This window comes from Loxodonta africana, chromosome 4, assembly GCF_030014295.1.
Source record: "Loxodonta africana isolate mLoxAfr1 chromosome 4, mLoxAfr1.hap2, whole genome shotgun sequence".
Classification (NCBI taxonomy): Eukaryota; Metazoa; Chordata; class Mammalia; order Proboscidea; family Elephantidae; genus Loxodonta; species Loxodonta africana.
This window is the reverse complement of record NC_087345.1, coordinates 34,735,975-34,754,854: the sequence shown is the minus strand read 5'-3', so window position 1 is coordinate 34,754,854 and position 18,880 is coordinate 34,735,975. Positions and strand designations below refer to the sequence as shown.

Genomic DNA, 18,880 nt, shown 5'->3' with positions numbered 1-18,880 from the left:
CTCAAGCATAACAGCGATTATGAGCATGGCACAGGACCGGGCAGTGTTTCGTTCTGTGGTACATAGGTTGCTATGAGTTGAAAGTGACTCGACAACACCAACAGAGTGATATACCGAAAAATCAAATCGATTACCACTGAGTCGATTCTGACTCATAGTGATCCTGTAGGACAGAGTTGAACTGTCCCACAGGGTTTCCAAGACTGTAAATGTTTATAGAAGCAGACTGCCAAATCTTTCTCCCACAGAGTGGCTGGTGGGTTTGAACCGCTGTCCTTCCAGTTAGCAGCTGATCGCTTAACCACTGTGCCATCAGGACTCCTTAAGGTTAGGTGCTTGGCTGCTAACCAAAAGATTGGCAGTTCAAACCCACCAGCAGCTCTGAAGGAGAAAGACATGGCAGCCTGCTTTTGTAAAGATTATAGCCTTGGAAGAAACCCTGTGGGACAGTTCTACTCTGACTCATAGGGTCACTATGAGTCAGCAGTGGCTCGATGGCAGTGGGTTAGAGGGATACACCTACTATAAGTAAGAAGTATCTCACAGAATTGAGAAGAGATTGGAATTCTGAGGCCAGTTTTGTCCCATATTGTCACAGATTTTAAGAGCATCACTTAACTCCCATCCCTCTTTACTGCATGGCAAGATTCTACTCGTTTTCCCAGCCTCATCTTCCCCGATTACTTTAGTATTTTTTCTTCTCGTTGTCTGAAGCTCTTAGAGTGTTTCATTCTTCCATTCATTCAGCTAAAAAAGTACTTGACTAATTGTGACAGGGAAATCTTATCTTTCACCTTTGAATCCCTTCCCTACAGTCCTCTTCCTGGTTACTTAGCACAATTCTGGCACATGGTAGGTACTTAGTAAATGTTTACTAAATGACTGATTTTTGATGGTTGAAATAATGAAAACACCTGCTTCTTTACAAAGTTATAGAAATTGGATCCCACATTCTTAATTTCCCAAATGGGACTGATGCACAAAACGTTGCTAGTCTGTTTTTCTTCTAATCAAACACTTTTTCCTCAGGATAAAAGTTATTTCTTTGATTTAGAAAAGGAATAAAATGCAATAAAAAAATAAATAAAAACCTCCAAAAAATGCTTGAAGACCCACTGAAAAAGTTTCAATATAGTAGAATATAATATCCGCTATTCTTGATACTGTGTTAGTCTAATAGATACAAAGCATAGTTTGTTTATAAGATATGACTGTTAAAAACTATGCTCCTAACCCTGACCACTTTCCATGCTTCTGCTAGACGTCTCTAATTTGATGTTGGAAAACATAGTCCTTGTGAACTCAGTCTGTTTAAAACCCAGCAGTTTTATTTCCTCAAAATGGATTCTCCTTTGGATTTGGGAGGCAGCTGGTATAGGAGGAGAAGGAGCGTAGGCTTTGGCATTTGGCCTGGAATGAATCCTGGCTCTACCACTTAGCAGTTATGTAAGCTGGGACAGGTTTCTTAACCTTTCTGTACCTCATTTGGCTCATCTATAAAATGGGAACAATGACCTTGCCTCTCAAGATGGTTTTAAGGATTAAATATATAAAGCCCCTAGCACTAGCAGGTACTCAGCAAATGAAGCAGCCGCTATTATCTGTCAAAAACACCTTCTTCGTTCTGGCTTTTGGGCATTTGTTGATTGCTGTCTTTCATTTTGGAATGTGTGTGGTTTCTTTCTCCTTCCCCTAACCTATCTCTTACATCCTTTCTTTAAGGTTGAACTGTAGCTTTATGCCTCCCATAAAACTTCCTCTGTCACCCCAGTTCACAGTGATGCCTCTCTCTTTCCTCTGACACTTTGTCTCCAGCACTCATTCCGCATTCACTCTGTGGTTTTCGTGTTAACTTCAACACCCCGTCTTCTCAATTGAACTGTAATTTAGCTCTTTAGGGGCGGGGGCCTCATAACAGTCAACTTTCAATAAATGTTACTTGATAGTGGAAATGACTTCTTTAAGGTAGACATGATAGCATTTAGAAAACTACCTTTCCAAAGTCTCCTGGAAAACTTTCAGAGTAAAAAAAAAAAAAAAGTACCTGACCATTATTACAGATACCAAAAATAAATCTCAGTTCCCTGAAAAGAGTTGGTGTTGATTAGATGGTCTGCTACTTGTCTGAATAATTTTTTTAGGTTATTTGAAGAAACTGTTAAAATAAAATAAAAATTAGATTGACAAATATGTCATATTTGGTATTTATAAAAACATGAAAGTGAGCTGTTCGAGTGAAGTTTATCTGACACTGTACTTTTAATTTCTCTTTTTCAGGATCATAAAGATGAAGTAACTTGTGTAACATATAATTGGAATGATTGCTATGTTGCCTCTGGATCTCTGAGTGGTGAAATTATTTTGCACAGTGTAACCACTAATTTATCTAGTACTCCATTTGGCCATGGCAATAACCAGGTACAGTATGGGTTTCTTCAAAATAAAGCTGAGATGTTTTGAATTTCTTACATAAGACAATGAACTTAGGTTTTTTTAATTCTAAAATGTTTTAAATTTGCATTTAGCTTGCTTGAGAAACTAAAAGGTTGCTATTTTTTAATAGTAGTGTTTAAAAATATTCAAATAACAGGCTGCTTTATACTAGATTATGGTGCTTACTTGAGTTCATTTATGCCGTTGAATAGTCACATCCTCCTTAAAACTGGTAATAGATTAAGCCTAAACTTGGATATTAATCTTTCTATGTTACTTCTGTTACAGAAGTGTTGTATAGCTCAAACTGTGTTAGCTACGAGAGAGATGCTTATGTTTAGAAGTGCTCTGTTTGGTGGACATGAGATAATTGAGTGTGTTTGGGCACAGGGTAATTTTTTATTTGCTTGAGTATATGATAATGTATCAAAGCTTACTTATATACTTCAGGTTAATGCAGGACTATTTAGGGAAACATTTAATGAAAGAAAATTAGTCATTTTTTTCTTAATAAAACTTATTCTATTGAAAAGTCTTAAAAGAATAAAATCAGTTTCTTAAGATACCTGATTCTTGGCTTACTTTCCATGAAATTCTCCACAGAAATGTCCAGTGAAGTGCAACTTCTTTTAATCCTTACCTTTTACTGTAATCACTCTGAGCTCTGCGTGTAATCACTCTGAGCTCTGTGTGTAATCACTCTGACCATCACAGGAGAAAACATGGGAGACCTTTATTTTTGGAAAGCAGTTTTTAAAATAATTATTTCAATAGTATTTATAGAAAATTTAATGACTATTAAAATGTATAGTAAAAAGGACTTTTCTCGAGCTTTATATGAATTAGAATAAAACAGATACTCTAGCATTATGGGAGATAACATAAATATGTTACGTATTTTTATATAACATACATAAAAAAGTCTTAAAGGTGATTCAGAACAGAAATGAGAAGAGTATCTGATTAGGAATAAAATAGGGAAAATTGGAGGGAAGGTTTCAGCTGGGTCCAAGATAACTGATTTTTTTCATTTTTATTGCCACAGTATAAACTGGCCTCTATTTATGATTTATTTGATGCTGACTTGTATTAGGAGTTGTTGGGTGGTACAAATGGTTAATGCTCTCAGCTGCTAAGGAAAGATTGGAGGTGTGAATCCACCCAGAGGCAGCTTGGAAGAGTCTTCGTGATCTACTTCTGAAAACTGTACCACTGGAAGCCCTATGGGGCACAGCTGTACTCTGACACACGTGAAGTCACCCTGAGATGGAAGTGACTCCACAGCAGTGGGTTTTTTTTTTTTTTTTTAAACTTGTGTTAGGGTTAATTCTTTAAATGTCTACATTATAGTTGGAACCATGTTTTGTTTCTTTGTTTTTAGCCTATTGTCCTGCTTAGTGCCTTATGTGGAATAGATGCCTAATAAGTATATGAATGGATGAATCCGTTTCGAGATCGCAAAGATTTTAATAGGCTAATACAGAACTTTGGAAAAGGGTATTTTATTTGGAGGAAATCATATGAACAAAAACAAGGAGAAAGGAAAGTACATGGGTTTTATATAGGGACCAATGTGAGAGAAGTTGGGAAAGGTGAGCATGAACATAGTGGTGTAGGACTTTGAATGCCAAACTGAAATTTTACTTTTATTTTGGAAGGCATTTAGGAAACTAATCAGAGGTTTTGATTTGTTCAGTGTCAGAATCATAGAATACTTGAACTATAAAAAAGGCCTTATAAGCAATCTCACTGTTGTATTTTATCGATGAAATTTGCCAGAGATGAGCTTTATAATGTTTTGATATTGTCAGAAAGTCAGAAAATTTTGTTTTGGGGCTTCCTTTTGTGTCCTTTGTGTGTGTATTTTGTGTGTGTGTGAGTGCATCAGGTGAAAGTTTACAGAGCAAATTAGATTCCCACTCAATAGTTTGTACATAAAGTGTATCGTGTTCTTGGTTTTATTCCCCACAGTGTGTTAGCACTCTCCCAATTTCTGCCCTGGGTTCCCTGTTACCTTCTTGCCTTTTCATCTTCACTTTAGGGCAAATGTTTCCCTTTTGGTCTTGTATAATTAATTGATAGTTCTAAGGAGCATATTCCTCTCGGGTGTTATTATTTTATGAGCTTGTCTGTTGTTTGGCTGGAAGGTGATCTCCAGGAATGGCTTCAGCTCCAAATCAGAAGGGTGTCTTAGGGCAATAGTCTTGGGGATTCCTGCAATCTCTGTCAGACCAATAAGTCTGGCCTTTTTTGTGAATTTGATTTTTTGTTCCACATTTTTTCTCCCACTCTGTTGAGGACCCTCTGTTGTGATCCCAGTCATATCAGTAGGTAGTGATAGTAGCCAAGTCCTATCTAGTTCTTCTGGTCTTGGGGTTGTGCAGGCTGCAGTTCATGTGGTCCATTAATCCTTTGGACTAATTGCTTCCTTGGGTCTTTGAGTCTTTTTCATTCTCGTCGGCTATGGATGGAGAGACCAGTAGTTGTATCTTACATGGCCACTCGTAAGCTTTTAAGGCCCCGGATGCTTCTCTCCAAAGTAGGATGCAGAACATTGACTTTATGAACTATGTTGTGTCAGTTGACGTAGATGTCCCCCAAGTCTATGGTCCTTTGCCTTTGAGCCTTGGAACTTCATCCCCTGAAGCATTTGGTTATGTCAGAATGTGGAGCCCTGGTGGTGTAGTGGTTAAGAGCTACAGTTGCTAACCAAAAGGTCAACAGTTCGAATCCACCAGCCTCTCCTTGGAAACACTGTGGGATAATTCTACTTTGTCCTATAGGGTTGCTATGAGTCGTAATCAACACAGTGGCAATGGTTATAAGAAGATTCCCTGTGTCTTTTTTGTCTATACTAATATATGAGGAGCATCTACAGTCATACATGTAGAAATACCCACCACCAAACCTGTGTCTGCCGATGGGTGTGCTCCCTTACACCCTCCCATACCTCTTGGCATTATCTATCTACCTATGTATCCATTTGTAAATTATCGTTTGTTAATACTATTGTTGCATGATTGTCTGTGCTATAGTAGTTACCATAGTTGTCCTGTATTCTTGTATTCCTCTCAGTGTTCTCTCTCGGCATCGGTCATGTTGTGCTGACTTCTCCCATATTGTGTATTGCCTTTCCCTTCACCAATATTAACACATCCTCTATCTATTTGATAATTTTCCTTCCCTTCCCCCTCCCCTCCCACCCCCTGTGACCACCAAAAAACATTTTTTTTTTCCTTTTTTTTCTGTGTGCAAATCTGCAAATCTTTCGTTGTTACTTTATAATGCTGGTCTCATACACTATTTGTCCTTATTTCACTCAGCATAATGTCCTTCAAATTCATTGACGTCGTGAGATATTTTGCGGATTCCTCACTATTCTTTATTTTTCCAAAGTATTCCGTTGTGTGTATATACCACAGTTTGTTTATCCATTTATCTGTTGATGGGCACTTAGGTTGTGTCCATCTTTTTGTTGTTGTGAATAATGCTGCAGTGAACATGGTTGTGCATACGTCTATTCCTATGACGGCTCTTATTTCTCTAGGATATATTCCTAAGAGTGGGATTGCTGGATCATATGGTATTTCTATTTCTAGCTTTTTAAGGATGTGCCATATCATTTTACATAGTGGTTGTACCATGTTACATTCCCATCAGCAGTGTTGAAAGAGTTCTAGGCTCCCTACAATCTCACCAGCATTAGCTATTTTCTGATTTATGCCAGTAACGTTGGGGTGAGGTGGTATCTTATTGTAGTTTTGATTTGCGTCTCTCTATTTTTTTTTAGTTTAATGGAGCCCTGTGATGCAGCAGTTAAGCATTTGTCAATTAAGCAAAAGGTTGACAGTTCAAATCCACCATCCGCTCCTTGGAAATCCTATGCGGCAGTTCTGCTCAGTCCTATATAGGGTTGCTATGAGTCGGAATTGCCTCGAAGGCAACTGGTTTGGTTTTTTTTAGTTTGGTTAACGGCTAATGATTGTAAGCATTTCTTCATATGCTTGTTAGCTGCCTGAATGTCTTCTTTGATGAAGTGCCTGTTCATATCCTTTGCACATTTTTAAATTGAATTTTTTGTCTTTTTATTGTTGAGGTGTTGAAGTTTTCTATAAATTTTAGAAATTAGACCCTTGTTGAATATGTTGTAGCCAAAAATTTTTTCCAGTCTGTAGGTTCTCTTTTTACTTTATTTGTATTTTGATAATGGAGACATTAAGTCTAAGCCTACAGACTTTAGAACTATTGTGAAAAAATCATATCTAGTGTTTATAGCTAACCTTTTAAGGAAAAAGTAATTTTTTTTGTTTATTAGAATTATGATAAATTCCAAGGTGAATTTTCAGTAACATAAAAATTAGGTCAAACCCATTGCTGTTGAATCAGTTCGGATTCATGGTGACTCCATAGGACAGAGTAGAACTGCCCCATGGAGTTTCTAAGGAGCACCTGGTGGATTCAAACTGTTGATCTTTTGGTTAGCAGCCGTAGCTCTTAATCACCATGCTACCAGGGTTTCTAAAAATTAGATCAGATGCTATCGTGTGATCTTATGCTTCAATTTTTATATCTTGGTAGAGTTTTCTAATTGAAATCAAACATGAGGGATATTTCTTAAAACATTGAGTTTAGTTATAGGTCTAGGCCTAACGTGTAAAAGATTTTTTTGAAGTTAAGTGTAACTTATATTTAATAAAGTATATCTTAAGTGTACACTTTGATGAATTTTTATGTATACATACACCCATGTAACTACGGCCGAGGTTAAGATATAGAACATTTCCAGCATACAGGAAGATTCCTTCCTACCCTTTCCAGTCAATACCCCATATTTCTTTTAAAGAATCATACATAGCTAGTTTGTTTTAGTCATCATTATGTCTTAAGTTCATTCACTTTGTTGCATGAAATAGTAGTTCACACTGTTGTAATACTGTGTAGTGTTCTACACTTAATCGCTACGGAGGTTGATGGACATTTCGGTTGTTCCCAGTTTTCTAGCTATTATGAATAAAGCTACTGTGATTATTTTTGTGAGTCTTTTGTTGACATGTGTTTTCATTTCTCTTAAGTAAACACCTAGGAGTGGAATTGCTGGGCCTTCTATGAGTCAGAATCGACTCAATGGCACTGGATTGTTGGAGGGTAGGCAAAGGAACCCTGGTGGTGCAACAATTAAGCACTTGTCTGCTAACTAAAAGACTGGCTCTTTAAACTCCCGTAGCAGCTCAGTGGTAGAAAGACCTAGTGCTCGGTCCTGCCCCATCCTCATAATCATTGCTGTGTTTGAACTCATTGTTGCAGCCACTGTGTCAGTCCGTCTTTTTGAGGATCTTCCTCTTTTTCACTGACCTCTACTTTACCAAGCGTGATGTCCTTCTCCAGGGACTGATCCCTCCTGACATGTAAATGAGATGAAATCTCTCCATCCTTGCTTCTAAAAAGCATTTTGCTGTAGCAGTCCATGGTATATTCAGCGTTCTTTGCCAACACCATAATTCAAAGGCATCAATTCTTCTTCGGTCTTCCTGGTTCATTGTCCAGCTAATGCATGCATATGATGGGATTGAAAATATCATGACTTGGGTCAGGCGCACTTAGTCTTCAAAGTGACATTCTTGCTTTTTAACAGTTTAAAGAGGTCTTCTGCAGCGTATTTCCAATACAATATGTCATTTGATTTCTTGACTCCTGCTTCCATAGGCATTGATTGTGAATCCAAGTAATATGAAATCCTTGACAACTTCAACCTTTTCTCCATTTATCGTGATGTTTATTGATTCAGTTGTGAGGATTTTTGTTTTCTTTATGTTGGGGAGTAATCAGTACTGAAGGCTGTAGTCTTTGATCTTCTTCAGTAAGTGGTTCAAATCTTCACTTCCAGCAAGCAAGATTGTGTCATCTGCATATCACAGGTTGTTAATGAGTCTTCTTCTAGTCCTGATGCTGTGTTGTTCTTCATATAATCCAGCTTCTTGGATTATTTGCTCAGCATACAGGTTAAGTAAGTATGGTGAAAGGATACAGCCTTGATATTGAATAAGTATGGTGAAAGAGTACAACCTTGACACACACCTTTTCTGATTTAAAGTATGCATAGTTAAATATTCTGAAATTCTGATTCTTTGCGATGTTATCTGTAGTTTCTTCCGATCCACAGAGTTGAATGCCTCTGTATAGTCAGTAAAACACAGTTAAACATCTTTCTGATATTCTCTGCTTTCAGCCAAGATCCATCTGACATCAGCAATGATATTATTCATTCTGTGCCCTCTTCTGAGTCTGGCTTGAATTTCTGGCAGTTCCCTGCAACTGCTTTTGAATGATCTTCAACAAAATTTTACTTGTGCATGATATTAATGATATTGTTTGGTAATTTCTACATTCTTTTTGATCACCTTCCTTTGCAACGGGCACAGATACGGATCTCCTTTCAGTTGGTTGGCCAGGTAGCTGTCTTCCACATTTCTTTTCATAGACAAGTGAGCGCTTCCGGCATTACATGTGTGGAAACATCTCAGTTGGTATTCTGTCAATTCCTAGAGCCTTGTTTTTCCCCAATACCTTCAGTGCAGCTTGGACTTCTTCCTTCAGTACCATTGGTTCTTGATCATATGCTATCTCTTGAAATGGTTGAATGTCAACCAGTTCTCTTTGGTACAGTGACTGTGTTTTCCTTCCATCTTCTTTTGATGTGTCCTGCATTGTTCAGTATTTTGCTCATAGAATCTTTCAGTATTGCAACTTGAGGCTTGAATTTTTCCTTCAGTTTTTTCAGCTTAGAAATGCTGAAGGTGTTCTTCCTTTTTGGTTTTCCAACTCCAGGTCTTTGGATATTTCAATACTTTGTCTTCTTGAGCTGCCCTTTGAAATCTTCTGTTCAAGTCTTTTTTACGTGATCACTCTTCCATTCCCTTTAGCCATTCTACATTCAAGACAAGTTTTAGAGTCTGTTCTGACATTTATTTTGGTCCTTTCTTTCTTTCCTTTCATTTTAATGACCTTTTGCTTTTTTCACATATGATAAATATCCTTGATGCCATCCCCCAACTTGTCTGGTGTTCAGTCATTAGTGTTCAATGCGTGAAATCTATTCTTGAGGTGATCTCTGCATTCACGTGGGATATACTCAGGGTCGTATTCTGGCTCTCATGTACTTGTTTAAATTTTCTTCAGCTTCCATTTGAACTCGTAAATGAGTAGTTGGTGGTCTGTTCTGCAGTAGGCCCTGGCCTTGTTCTAAGTGATGATATTGAGCTTCTCCATTGTCACTTTCCACAGTTATAGTTAATTTTATTCTTGTGTATTCCATCTGGCGAGGTCTACGTGTATAGTCCTCGTTTATGTTGTTGAAAAAAAATATTTGCAGTGAAGAAGCCATTGGTCTTGCAAAATTCTATCATACAATCTCTGGCACCATTTCTATCACCAAGGCCATATTTTCCAACTACGGTTCTTTCTTTGTTTTCTTCTTTTGCAGTTCACTCTCCAGTAATTATCAATGCATCTTCATTGCATGTTTGATCAATTTCGGACTGCAGAAGTTGGTAAAAACCTTCAGTTTCTTCTTTGGTGTTAGTGGTTGGTGTGTAAATTCGAATTAATAGTCGTATTAACTGGTCTTCCTCAATGGCATATAGATATTATCCTATCTCTTTGACAGCATTGTACTTCAGGACAGATTTTGAAATGTTCTTTTTGACAATGAATGTGACACCATTTCTTTTCAATTTGTCATTCCCAGTATAGCAGACTTTGTGATTTTCCAATTCAGAATGGCCTGGGATGTTGATCTTTAAATGTGCCATTTCATTTTTGATAATGTCCAATTTTCCTAGGTTCATACTTCGTACATTCCAGGTTTCAGTCATTAATGGATGTTTGCAGCTGTTTCTTCTCATTTTGAGCCATGCCACATCAGCAAATGAAAGTCTCAAAAGTGTTATTCCATCTATGCCATTAAGGTTGACTCTACTTTGAGTTGGTTGGCTGGGTAGCTGTCTTCTACATTTCTTGGCATAAACAAGTGAGTGCTTCTAGCATTGCATCTGTTGAAACATCTCAATTGGTAGTCTGTCAGTTCCTAGACCTTCGTTTTACCCCAATGCCTTCAGTGCACACCTAACCATAACTGGGTAGGCAAAACTTCTGGAAATCTTGCATTGTTATTCTTATGTCTTCCTCACATTAAAAAAAAAATCTTTTAAAATTCTCCATAACTGATTGCTATATTATTGATTTTCAAAGACTTTCACTGATACTTTGCATAGCAAAACTGTATAAATTTGTCTTGTAGTTTTAGGGAAATAGTAATACTCAAGGCTTATCTCTTGTCCAGTGTCATATGTACCAGAAACTGGGATCTACATGTATGTGCTGCCTCTTGCTTGGGCAGAGTGCATATTTATAGGATCTTCTGGTATAATTTACATAATAACCTGCGCATTTATTTGGAGAGCAGTAGGGGTAAAGTGGAGCCCAGGTGGCACAGTGGTTAAGAGCTTGGCTGCTAACCAAAAGGCCAGCAGTTCAAATCCACCAGGCGCTCCCTGGAAGTCCTACTCTGTCCTGTGGAGTTGTTGTGAGTCGAAATCGACTCTTCCGCAGCAAGTTAGGTTTTTTTGGTATAGGGTAAAGCGCTTAGCTAGCTGTGTGAATGTGGGTAAGTTGCTAACTCTGAAGCTTCCTTTTTCTTATCCATCAAATGAGAATGATAAGATCCTTTCAATGAGTTTTTCCTTAAGGATTAAATGAGATGCTGAATGTGTTTAGCATAGTGCCTGACATTTGGTTAAAGATCAGCGAATGTTAACTGCTGTGAGAGCTTTTAATGAATAATCATATCAATACATTAAAACACCTGTTGTGATTTATTTCTCCCAATTGGTTTGAACTTCTTTAGGTTTAACTCAATCCTTCCAAACCCCCATTCATTTGCCAGTTGTAAATTAACTTTGAGGAGCCCTGTTGGTGCAATGATTAAGTGCTTGGCTGCTAACTGAAAAGTTGGCAGTTTGAACCCACCCAGCATCCACCCAGTGGCTTCAGGAGAGAAATATCTGGCAATCTGCTTTCATAAAGATCATAGCTTTGAAAACTCTGTGGGGTCACTGTGAGTCGAAATTGACTCGACGGCACCTAACAGCAACAACTTTTCGGTAATCATATTTTCTGTTTGAGACGAACATAAATAAGGACAACATTAAAGAAGGTTAAGAAATTGAACTGGAGTGTGGTTTTTTTTCCTTTTCTTGGTAAAATGGTTATATGTTTTTTGTATACTGTATTCTGTTTTTCTCTAATAAGCTGTACCATTAAAACAGAATGAATGGAGGGGAAATACCTTTGTGTTTGTAAGGATGCAGTCCTAGTTTTCTTAGGAAAGTCACAGTTTTCATGTTTCTGCATACTTATGTTTTCCTTTTACAGAGAGTGTAATTTAAGTCTTTGGAGTGTTTTTCCCCCCTGTAAATGATTTAGTTATGGCTTAATTTATCTGTTGTTGACCAAAAGCCTAGAATTGCTGCTTGAGTACTCTTTTTTTTTTTTAATGTTTGTTAAGATTTTTTAAAATTTGCTTAAGGTTTCAAATATATTAAAGATTTGTTTTTTAAATTTAAAAAAATTTCATAAAAATTTCAAATCTGTCAAAAAGTAGGATTGGCATAATTGAATTCAAACACACTTACCCGGCCCAGTTTCTATGTTGATGAGTTTTACTCTAAATAGGATTTGGGTTATTGAGAAAAATTGTAGGTAGGGCACATCCAATGATTAAATTAATTTTTTTCTAGTTTTGTTTCTAAGAACAATCAAGAGTTTGAAATCTTTAACAATGATCGAATTGGTTTGTTAGCAAAAGTGACAAAACCATGGTGTCTCAGTGAATCTGCATTGTACTTCATTTCATATCAGAAATGAGATTGCCTGAATATATTTAGAATCTTACTTTGAAATGTCTGAGCTGGATTGAAGCTATTAGTTTTTTGTGGATCACAGTGTCTTTATGCAGAGGGAAAAGAGCTTCTACAGAACAGCCAGGCTGACAGACTTCTTAAATTATAATTGCATGTCACTGTTTGGCAAGTTTAGCAGCTTAGGCTCACAATTAGGTTAACCTGTGTTGCCTTTCTCAAAAATGCAGCCTTCTACAAAGTGGTTAAAAATGTTGTTGTATGCTGTCAAGTTGATTCCGACCCATAGCAACCCTATAGGACAGAGTAGAACTGCCCTATAGGGTTTTCTAGGCTGTAATCTTTACAGAAGAAGATCACCAGTTTTTTCTTCCGTGGAGCAGATGGTGAGTTTGACCACAGATCTTTCAGTTAGCAGCCAAGTGCTTAACCATTGTGATACCATATTTTATTGATTCCTTAGATTTAAAAAAATTATCTTTAACAGATTTTCTGTGAAATTTTAAATATAACATTTCAGTATATGTTAAGTACATTTACTTAAGTGAAACTTTTGATGTTTTATGAATAGATTTTGTAAATACTAAAAAGTCTGCTTGGAACAGACATCTGGTAAATGTAAATAATTATTAATTACATTTAAAACATTATTTTATTAAGAATGAGTTTAATTCTTCATTTGGTCTACTTCGTTGACCAATTATGATTATACCCAAATTTTGACACTCAGAAAGTTTGACTACAAAGCTTTATATTTACAGTAGTGGTTGGTCTCTTTTATGTATATAGAAGACCACAAAAACATTGGTGTAAAATGTTTGCATGATAACATGTCCTGGATTCTCTCAACATATTTTCTTAGTATTTATGTATACTAGCCTACCCAAAAAAATCAAAACCCGTTGCTGTTGAATCGATTCTGACTTATAGCGATCCTACAGGACAGAGTAGAACTGCTGCATAGGGTTTCCAAGGAGTGGCTGGTGGATTCAAGCTGCCAGTCTTTTGGTTAGCAGCCTGAGCTCTTAACCACTGTGCCACCAGGGCTCCATACTTGCCTAGCCGCCCATATTATGCTCTTGAACAACATTATAATTGACATGTAGGTACAAAATAAAGTAGTAACCTGTATCTTTATATATTACGTCTTAAAGGGTAATTTTTCTCTTGTTTTTCTCTTCCAGATTTTCTTTAATGGGGAGTAATTTGGAGGATGTTTTTCTTAACAGTGTTGTGTTTGGCTCTGTCTTCCTTTTGTAACCCTGCTTATCCAATCTTGTTTTGTGCCTTTCTCTTGTTAGTTTTATATCCTAGGTATTTTTCATATAATTAGTCCTCATAACTGTAATTTTTCATGATTGCAGAGTATTTTGCTCTTCAATTGCCAGTTTACCTAAACATTCTTTTATTGTTTTAAGTTCTTTCCAATTTCTTATAATTGAAATGAGCACCGTATTTTAGTATTGTTTTCGTAAGTATATGTCTTATGCTTTTGGTTTTCCTTTGAGGTTGTGAATTCTCTTTCATTGTAACCCTGTAGAAGGCTCACATTTTTTTTTTTTCCCTTGAGGAGCTTAAATGTGTTACTGTTTTCTTTGGTCTCAAATATTTGGTGATGATCTACTTTTTTTCCCTTATAAGTCACTTGCTCTCTTTCTCTAGATTCCCAGACTTTTTTATTTGAAGTCCAGTAATTTTCCTAGACTGTGTCTTAGTGTTTGTCATATTGGATTGCTATTCTCATAGACATGGTGTGTTCATTCAATATGTAGTTTCAGATCTTTTGTATTTCAGGAAAGTGTTTTTGAAATACAGTTTTTTGGTATTTTTCCCCCATCTTTGGTTTTCTTTGTTGAATCTTCTTTGCTTACCTTCTATGGTTTTTCACTATCTGTCAAATTGTTTTTACTTTTTTGATTAAAAAAAAAAATTCTCCTTTTTAGCTATCTTTAAGGCATTATCTGTTGTGCCTATTCTTGTATTACTTCTAAATGAGCCTTCATTTCTGAAAAAGCTTTTTTATTTCTAATTCTTTCTTAAGATCTGACATCTCACTTATGAGTTTTATAATTCTGATTTATGTTGCTTTTTCATGCCTTGTATCATCTTACTATCTTTTTGATCATCTGTTGGGAAAGTCTTTCTGGTGTGTTTCATTGTCAATAGGGATGCCGGTTTTGCTTCTTGTTTTTTCTTTTTGTTCTCATAATAACTTTGTATGGAATTTATCTGTAAAATTTATCTCTAGACAGAGATGGCCTCCAGAGTTACTTTTCTAACTTCACAAAGCTCCCTCTTCTGTTGTTTTCGGGTAGTCTTAAAAAATGATGACTTGCTTTCTGAAGTTCCCTGGCTACTTCACTCCCTCATTTCTTTGTAGACCTTCTCTTTCCTTCTGTTCTGTTGCTCCTTTCCTGTTGCGGTTTGCTTCCACTCCTGGCAGTGTCTCCTTGGTATAGGGTCCTGACCTGGAAGGGAGGCACCCTGGTGGATCAGTTTGGGGAGTTCATGGGGGCTAAGACCTCTTGCACAGACCCACTGTTGTAGTAGGTTTTCTTGGTTTTGGCTGATGTTCTGAAATTGCCCACTATGATTGCCTGTGAATACCTTCTGACTGTTCTGAAGTTCCCTTGTTCTCAAATCTGTCTCAGACTCTGTTGTTTTCCTGTGCTTTCTCTTACAGGGACACTAATGCCATGATGGATTTGTACCTGTTATTGTTTGTTCTACTCGTGTCTATGTTGGGGCTCAGGGACATACCTCATCATCTAGTTTCATTGTAAATATTGTCCATGGGATTTTGGTTTTGCTTATATAGCTTACTGTCTATAAATACACACATACACACCATGTCGGAGATCCACAGACCAGGTTTGATGATTCACTAGGAGAACCCACAGGACACAGCATGTAGTCATACTCAGGGCTGTGATTTATTACAGTGAAAGAATACAAAGCAAAATCAGCAAAGGGAAAAGGAACATGGGTGAAATCTGGAGGAAACCAGACACGAGCTTTCAGGAATTGTCTCCCAGTGAAGAGGATAATTAGATAGCAGTTCAAGTGAGAGATGATTAGTGCTTGGAATAAGATATAGAAATCAAGAGGAGGGAGGAGATGGAGTCAAAGGGGTATTAGATATATTCTACGGTATATCCTAAGGGACATTACAAGACTATAAGAAAATATGAATGTACATTCATTTTATCCCTGGAAAGGAAAAGCTTTTCTGAACGTAAGAACAAAGTCATAAGTCATTGAGGACAAGTTTAGTAAAGTTGTTAGGTGCTGTTGAGTTGGTTCTGACTCATAGTAACCCTGTGTACAACAGAAAAAAACACTGCCCAGTTCTGTGCCACCCTCACAATCATTGCTATGTTTGAGCCCATCGTTGCAGCCTCTGTGTCAGTCCATCTTGTTGAGGGTTTTCCTCTTTTTCACTGATCCTCTACTTTATGAAGCATGATGCCTTCTCCAGGGACTGGTCCCTCCTGATAACATGGCCAGAGTAAGTGAGATGAAATCTTGCCACCATCGCTTCTAAGGAGCATTCTGCCTCCACCTTTTTCAAGACATATGTGTTCCTTCTCCTGGCAGTCCATGGTATAATCAGCGTTCTTTGCCAGCACCATAATTCAAATGCATCAATTCTTTGGTCTTCCTTATTCATTGTCCGGCTTTCACATGCATATGTGGTGATTGAAAATATGATGGCTTAGGTCAGGTGCACATTAGTCCTCAAAGGGACATCTTTGCTTTTTAACACTTTAAAGAAGTCTGTTGCAGATTTGTCCAGAGCAGTAAGTCAGCTTGACGGCAGCTTCTATGGGCATTGTTTGTGGATCCAAGTAAAGTACATAAAAATGAAAAACTGACAAAAAACAAGACTTAACCATAAAATGAGGGAAATGGGAAAAATACTTTTAATCTATGAGAGCATTAATGTCCTTATTATACAAAGGGCAGTTGCAAGTTAGAAATAAAAGATAGTAATAGCCCAATAGAAAACAGGCAAAGTAAATTAATGGGCAATTCACAAAGGAAGGAAGATGAATAGCCACTTAGTATTTCTCAGCCATAAACCTTTAAAGCATAAACAACAGTGAAATGCAGATTCTTTCCTGATAGTCATTTTTAAAAATAATCATAATCAGGGTACTCGGAAACGGGAAATAACCTAAATTTCTGTCATTAGGAGATTATTTAGATAAATTGATATTCTCATGCATTTGTGTATTATCCAGCTATTAAAATCATGTAGTAGGAAATATTAATGGCATGGCTGTTTATTATAATAAAGTATGATCTCAGGTTTTCAGTTTTTTACCCTATGAATGCACACATACACCCACAGAAAAATACCTAAAGGTTATCCCCCAAAGTAGTAACTTGCATTTCTCTAGGTGGGAAGATTATGGGTGATTTTTTTCTTCTTCCTTATGATTTTTTTCTCCCCAAGTATCTGTAGTAAGTGAATGCAAACTATGACCCATTGACTTGCCACCTGCTTTGGAAATAAAGTTTTATTAAAATACAGCCATACTTATTTGTTTATGAATTGTCTATAACTGTTTTTGTAGTACAGCAGCCTAAAATACTTGCTGTCTGGCCCTTTAAGAAAACACGTGCCAGTCCGTGGTCTATCAGGTGCCCTCAGTTGGTTCCAACTCATAGCCACCCTATGTGTAACAGAACGAAAGGCTGCCTGATCCTGTACCATCCTCCCCTGATCTGTACTGGGCATGTATATTTTTTATACCTAGAAACAACTCCCTCCATAAACACACATATTCTTGCACAATAGTAATGTAAGAAAAAATAGCTTTACTGATTATAGTGCTGGGATTTTTCTTATTTTCATAAGCTTCTCAACTGTATTTTTTTCCTTGGAAATAGCTTGAATCTGGGACAAAATAGGGACTTAATAAGTTAAGTGCTGCTGATACCAACATAAATTACTTATTTTTAGTATAATTTAGTCGATTAATACTTAAAACGTTATCCAGGATCATTGGATAATGTCTTTATGATATTCTAAAGAGTTGTTGATGTGAGAGCTCAGCTGCTGACCAAAAGGTTGGCAGTTGGAATCCACCCTGCTCCTTGGAAACTCTATGGGGCAGTTCTTCTCTCTCCTATAGGGTCACTATGAGTTGGAATCGATTGGATGGCAATGGGTTTGGTTTTGGTTTTAGGAAGTTCAGAAATGACATTCTGTTAATATCAAGGAGATAAAGGGAAGGCATTTAACAAGGTCAGGTGGCTACTTGAGGTTATTTTGTTTTTTAGATATGTATGAAAGATGGACAAATGAGCACATAACCAATGATGATTGGAAGAGTTACAAACCTGTGAGAATAGTGGTGGCAGCTACTATGTTCCTGGCTTGTGCACAAATACTACTTAATCCTCAAAATAATCTTAACAAGCAAACAGTATTTTCTGTTTTGTAGATGAGGACACTGAGAGTTGGAGAATTTAGTTTACCCGAGTCACAGAAAGTTAAGCTTGTTTTATCAGAGAGGAATATTCATGGTTATCTTTAGCCTTTTTTTTTTTTTTTTTTTTTTAAACTGGGTTGCCATATAGGTCCAAAGAATTTGAAGCAATATATGGAAGTTAGGTTTTGAGTTAATCCAGACATGCATTTTTAACTATTTATAAAGTTCTGTTTTATAAAGTAGTAACTTCCTTGTTCCCTGCTATATTCAGTCAAAATCTGTATAACTACTTTTTAAGGATGTTTTAGACAAATTCTTGCTGTGGCTAAGAGGTTGAACTTAATGAACTTTGAAAATCCACCCGGTCCCTGATTTTATGATGTTAGTTGTTGTTTTTTTTTTTTGATTATTTTTTTTAACGTCTGTGCATTCAACACAAATTTATATCATATGAAAGAACCATAACTGTATGAACTCTTAAAGTGTTGTAGAAATCTATTATAAAGTTTTGCCTTATGTTTTGATAGGTTTGTATATGACTATAATTTAAACATTAATTATAATTCACTCAGGAATTCTGTGTCTTTTATATAATCAGGATCCATATAGTTTATTATTTTTTTTCATGAGTGTAAACCAGAAGAAAGATTTGTCTATTCAAATGAATATACTTTTTCTCAGCAAAAATGAAAACTGTGTAAACTGACATTTTCTCTTTATACTTTAGCTATATGAAAATGAGCCAGATTTAATGGATGGCCACTGTAATTATCTTACCTTACTTAGATGTTGGTGGTTATTATGTGCCGTCGAGTTGGATTCCAACTCACAGTGACTCTATAAGTCAAAAGAGAACCGCCCCATGGGGTTTCCTAGGCTAAATCATTATGGGAGCAGATTGCCAGATCTTTTATCTTGCAGCAGCTAGTGGGATGGTACTGAGGACCTTTGGGTTAGCATTTGCGCTGCCAGGGCTCCTCCTTACTTAAAAAAAAAAAGAAATTTTTTTTTTTTTTTTTAGGTGCCTGATAATATTCCTTTTGCTTCCTTAGACAGAATTTATTTTGTGTTACTCTTAAACATTTTTTTATT

General features: G+C 36.7%; 1 protein-coding gene across 4 annotated transcripts in view; it reads left to right on the top strand.

The window, feature by feature from the left end:
• The window catches only part of NEDD1 (NEDD1 gamma-tubulin ring complex targeting factor), a 56,673-nt gene that overhangs the window by 15,039 nt on the left and 22,754 nt on the right, over nt 1–18,880 (top strand). For all 4 annotated transcript variants that reach the window (XM_064283700.1, XM_064283703.1, XM_064283701.1 and 1 more), the window contains one exon: nt 2,278–2,418. In XM_064283700.1, the coding sequence (XP_064139770.1) occupies nt 2,278–2,418 (141 nt within the window). The remainder of the gene's footprint in view (nt 1–2,277; nt 2,419–18,880) is intronic.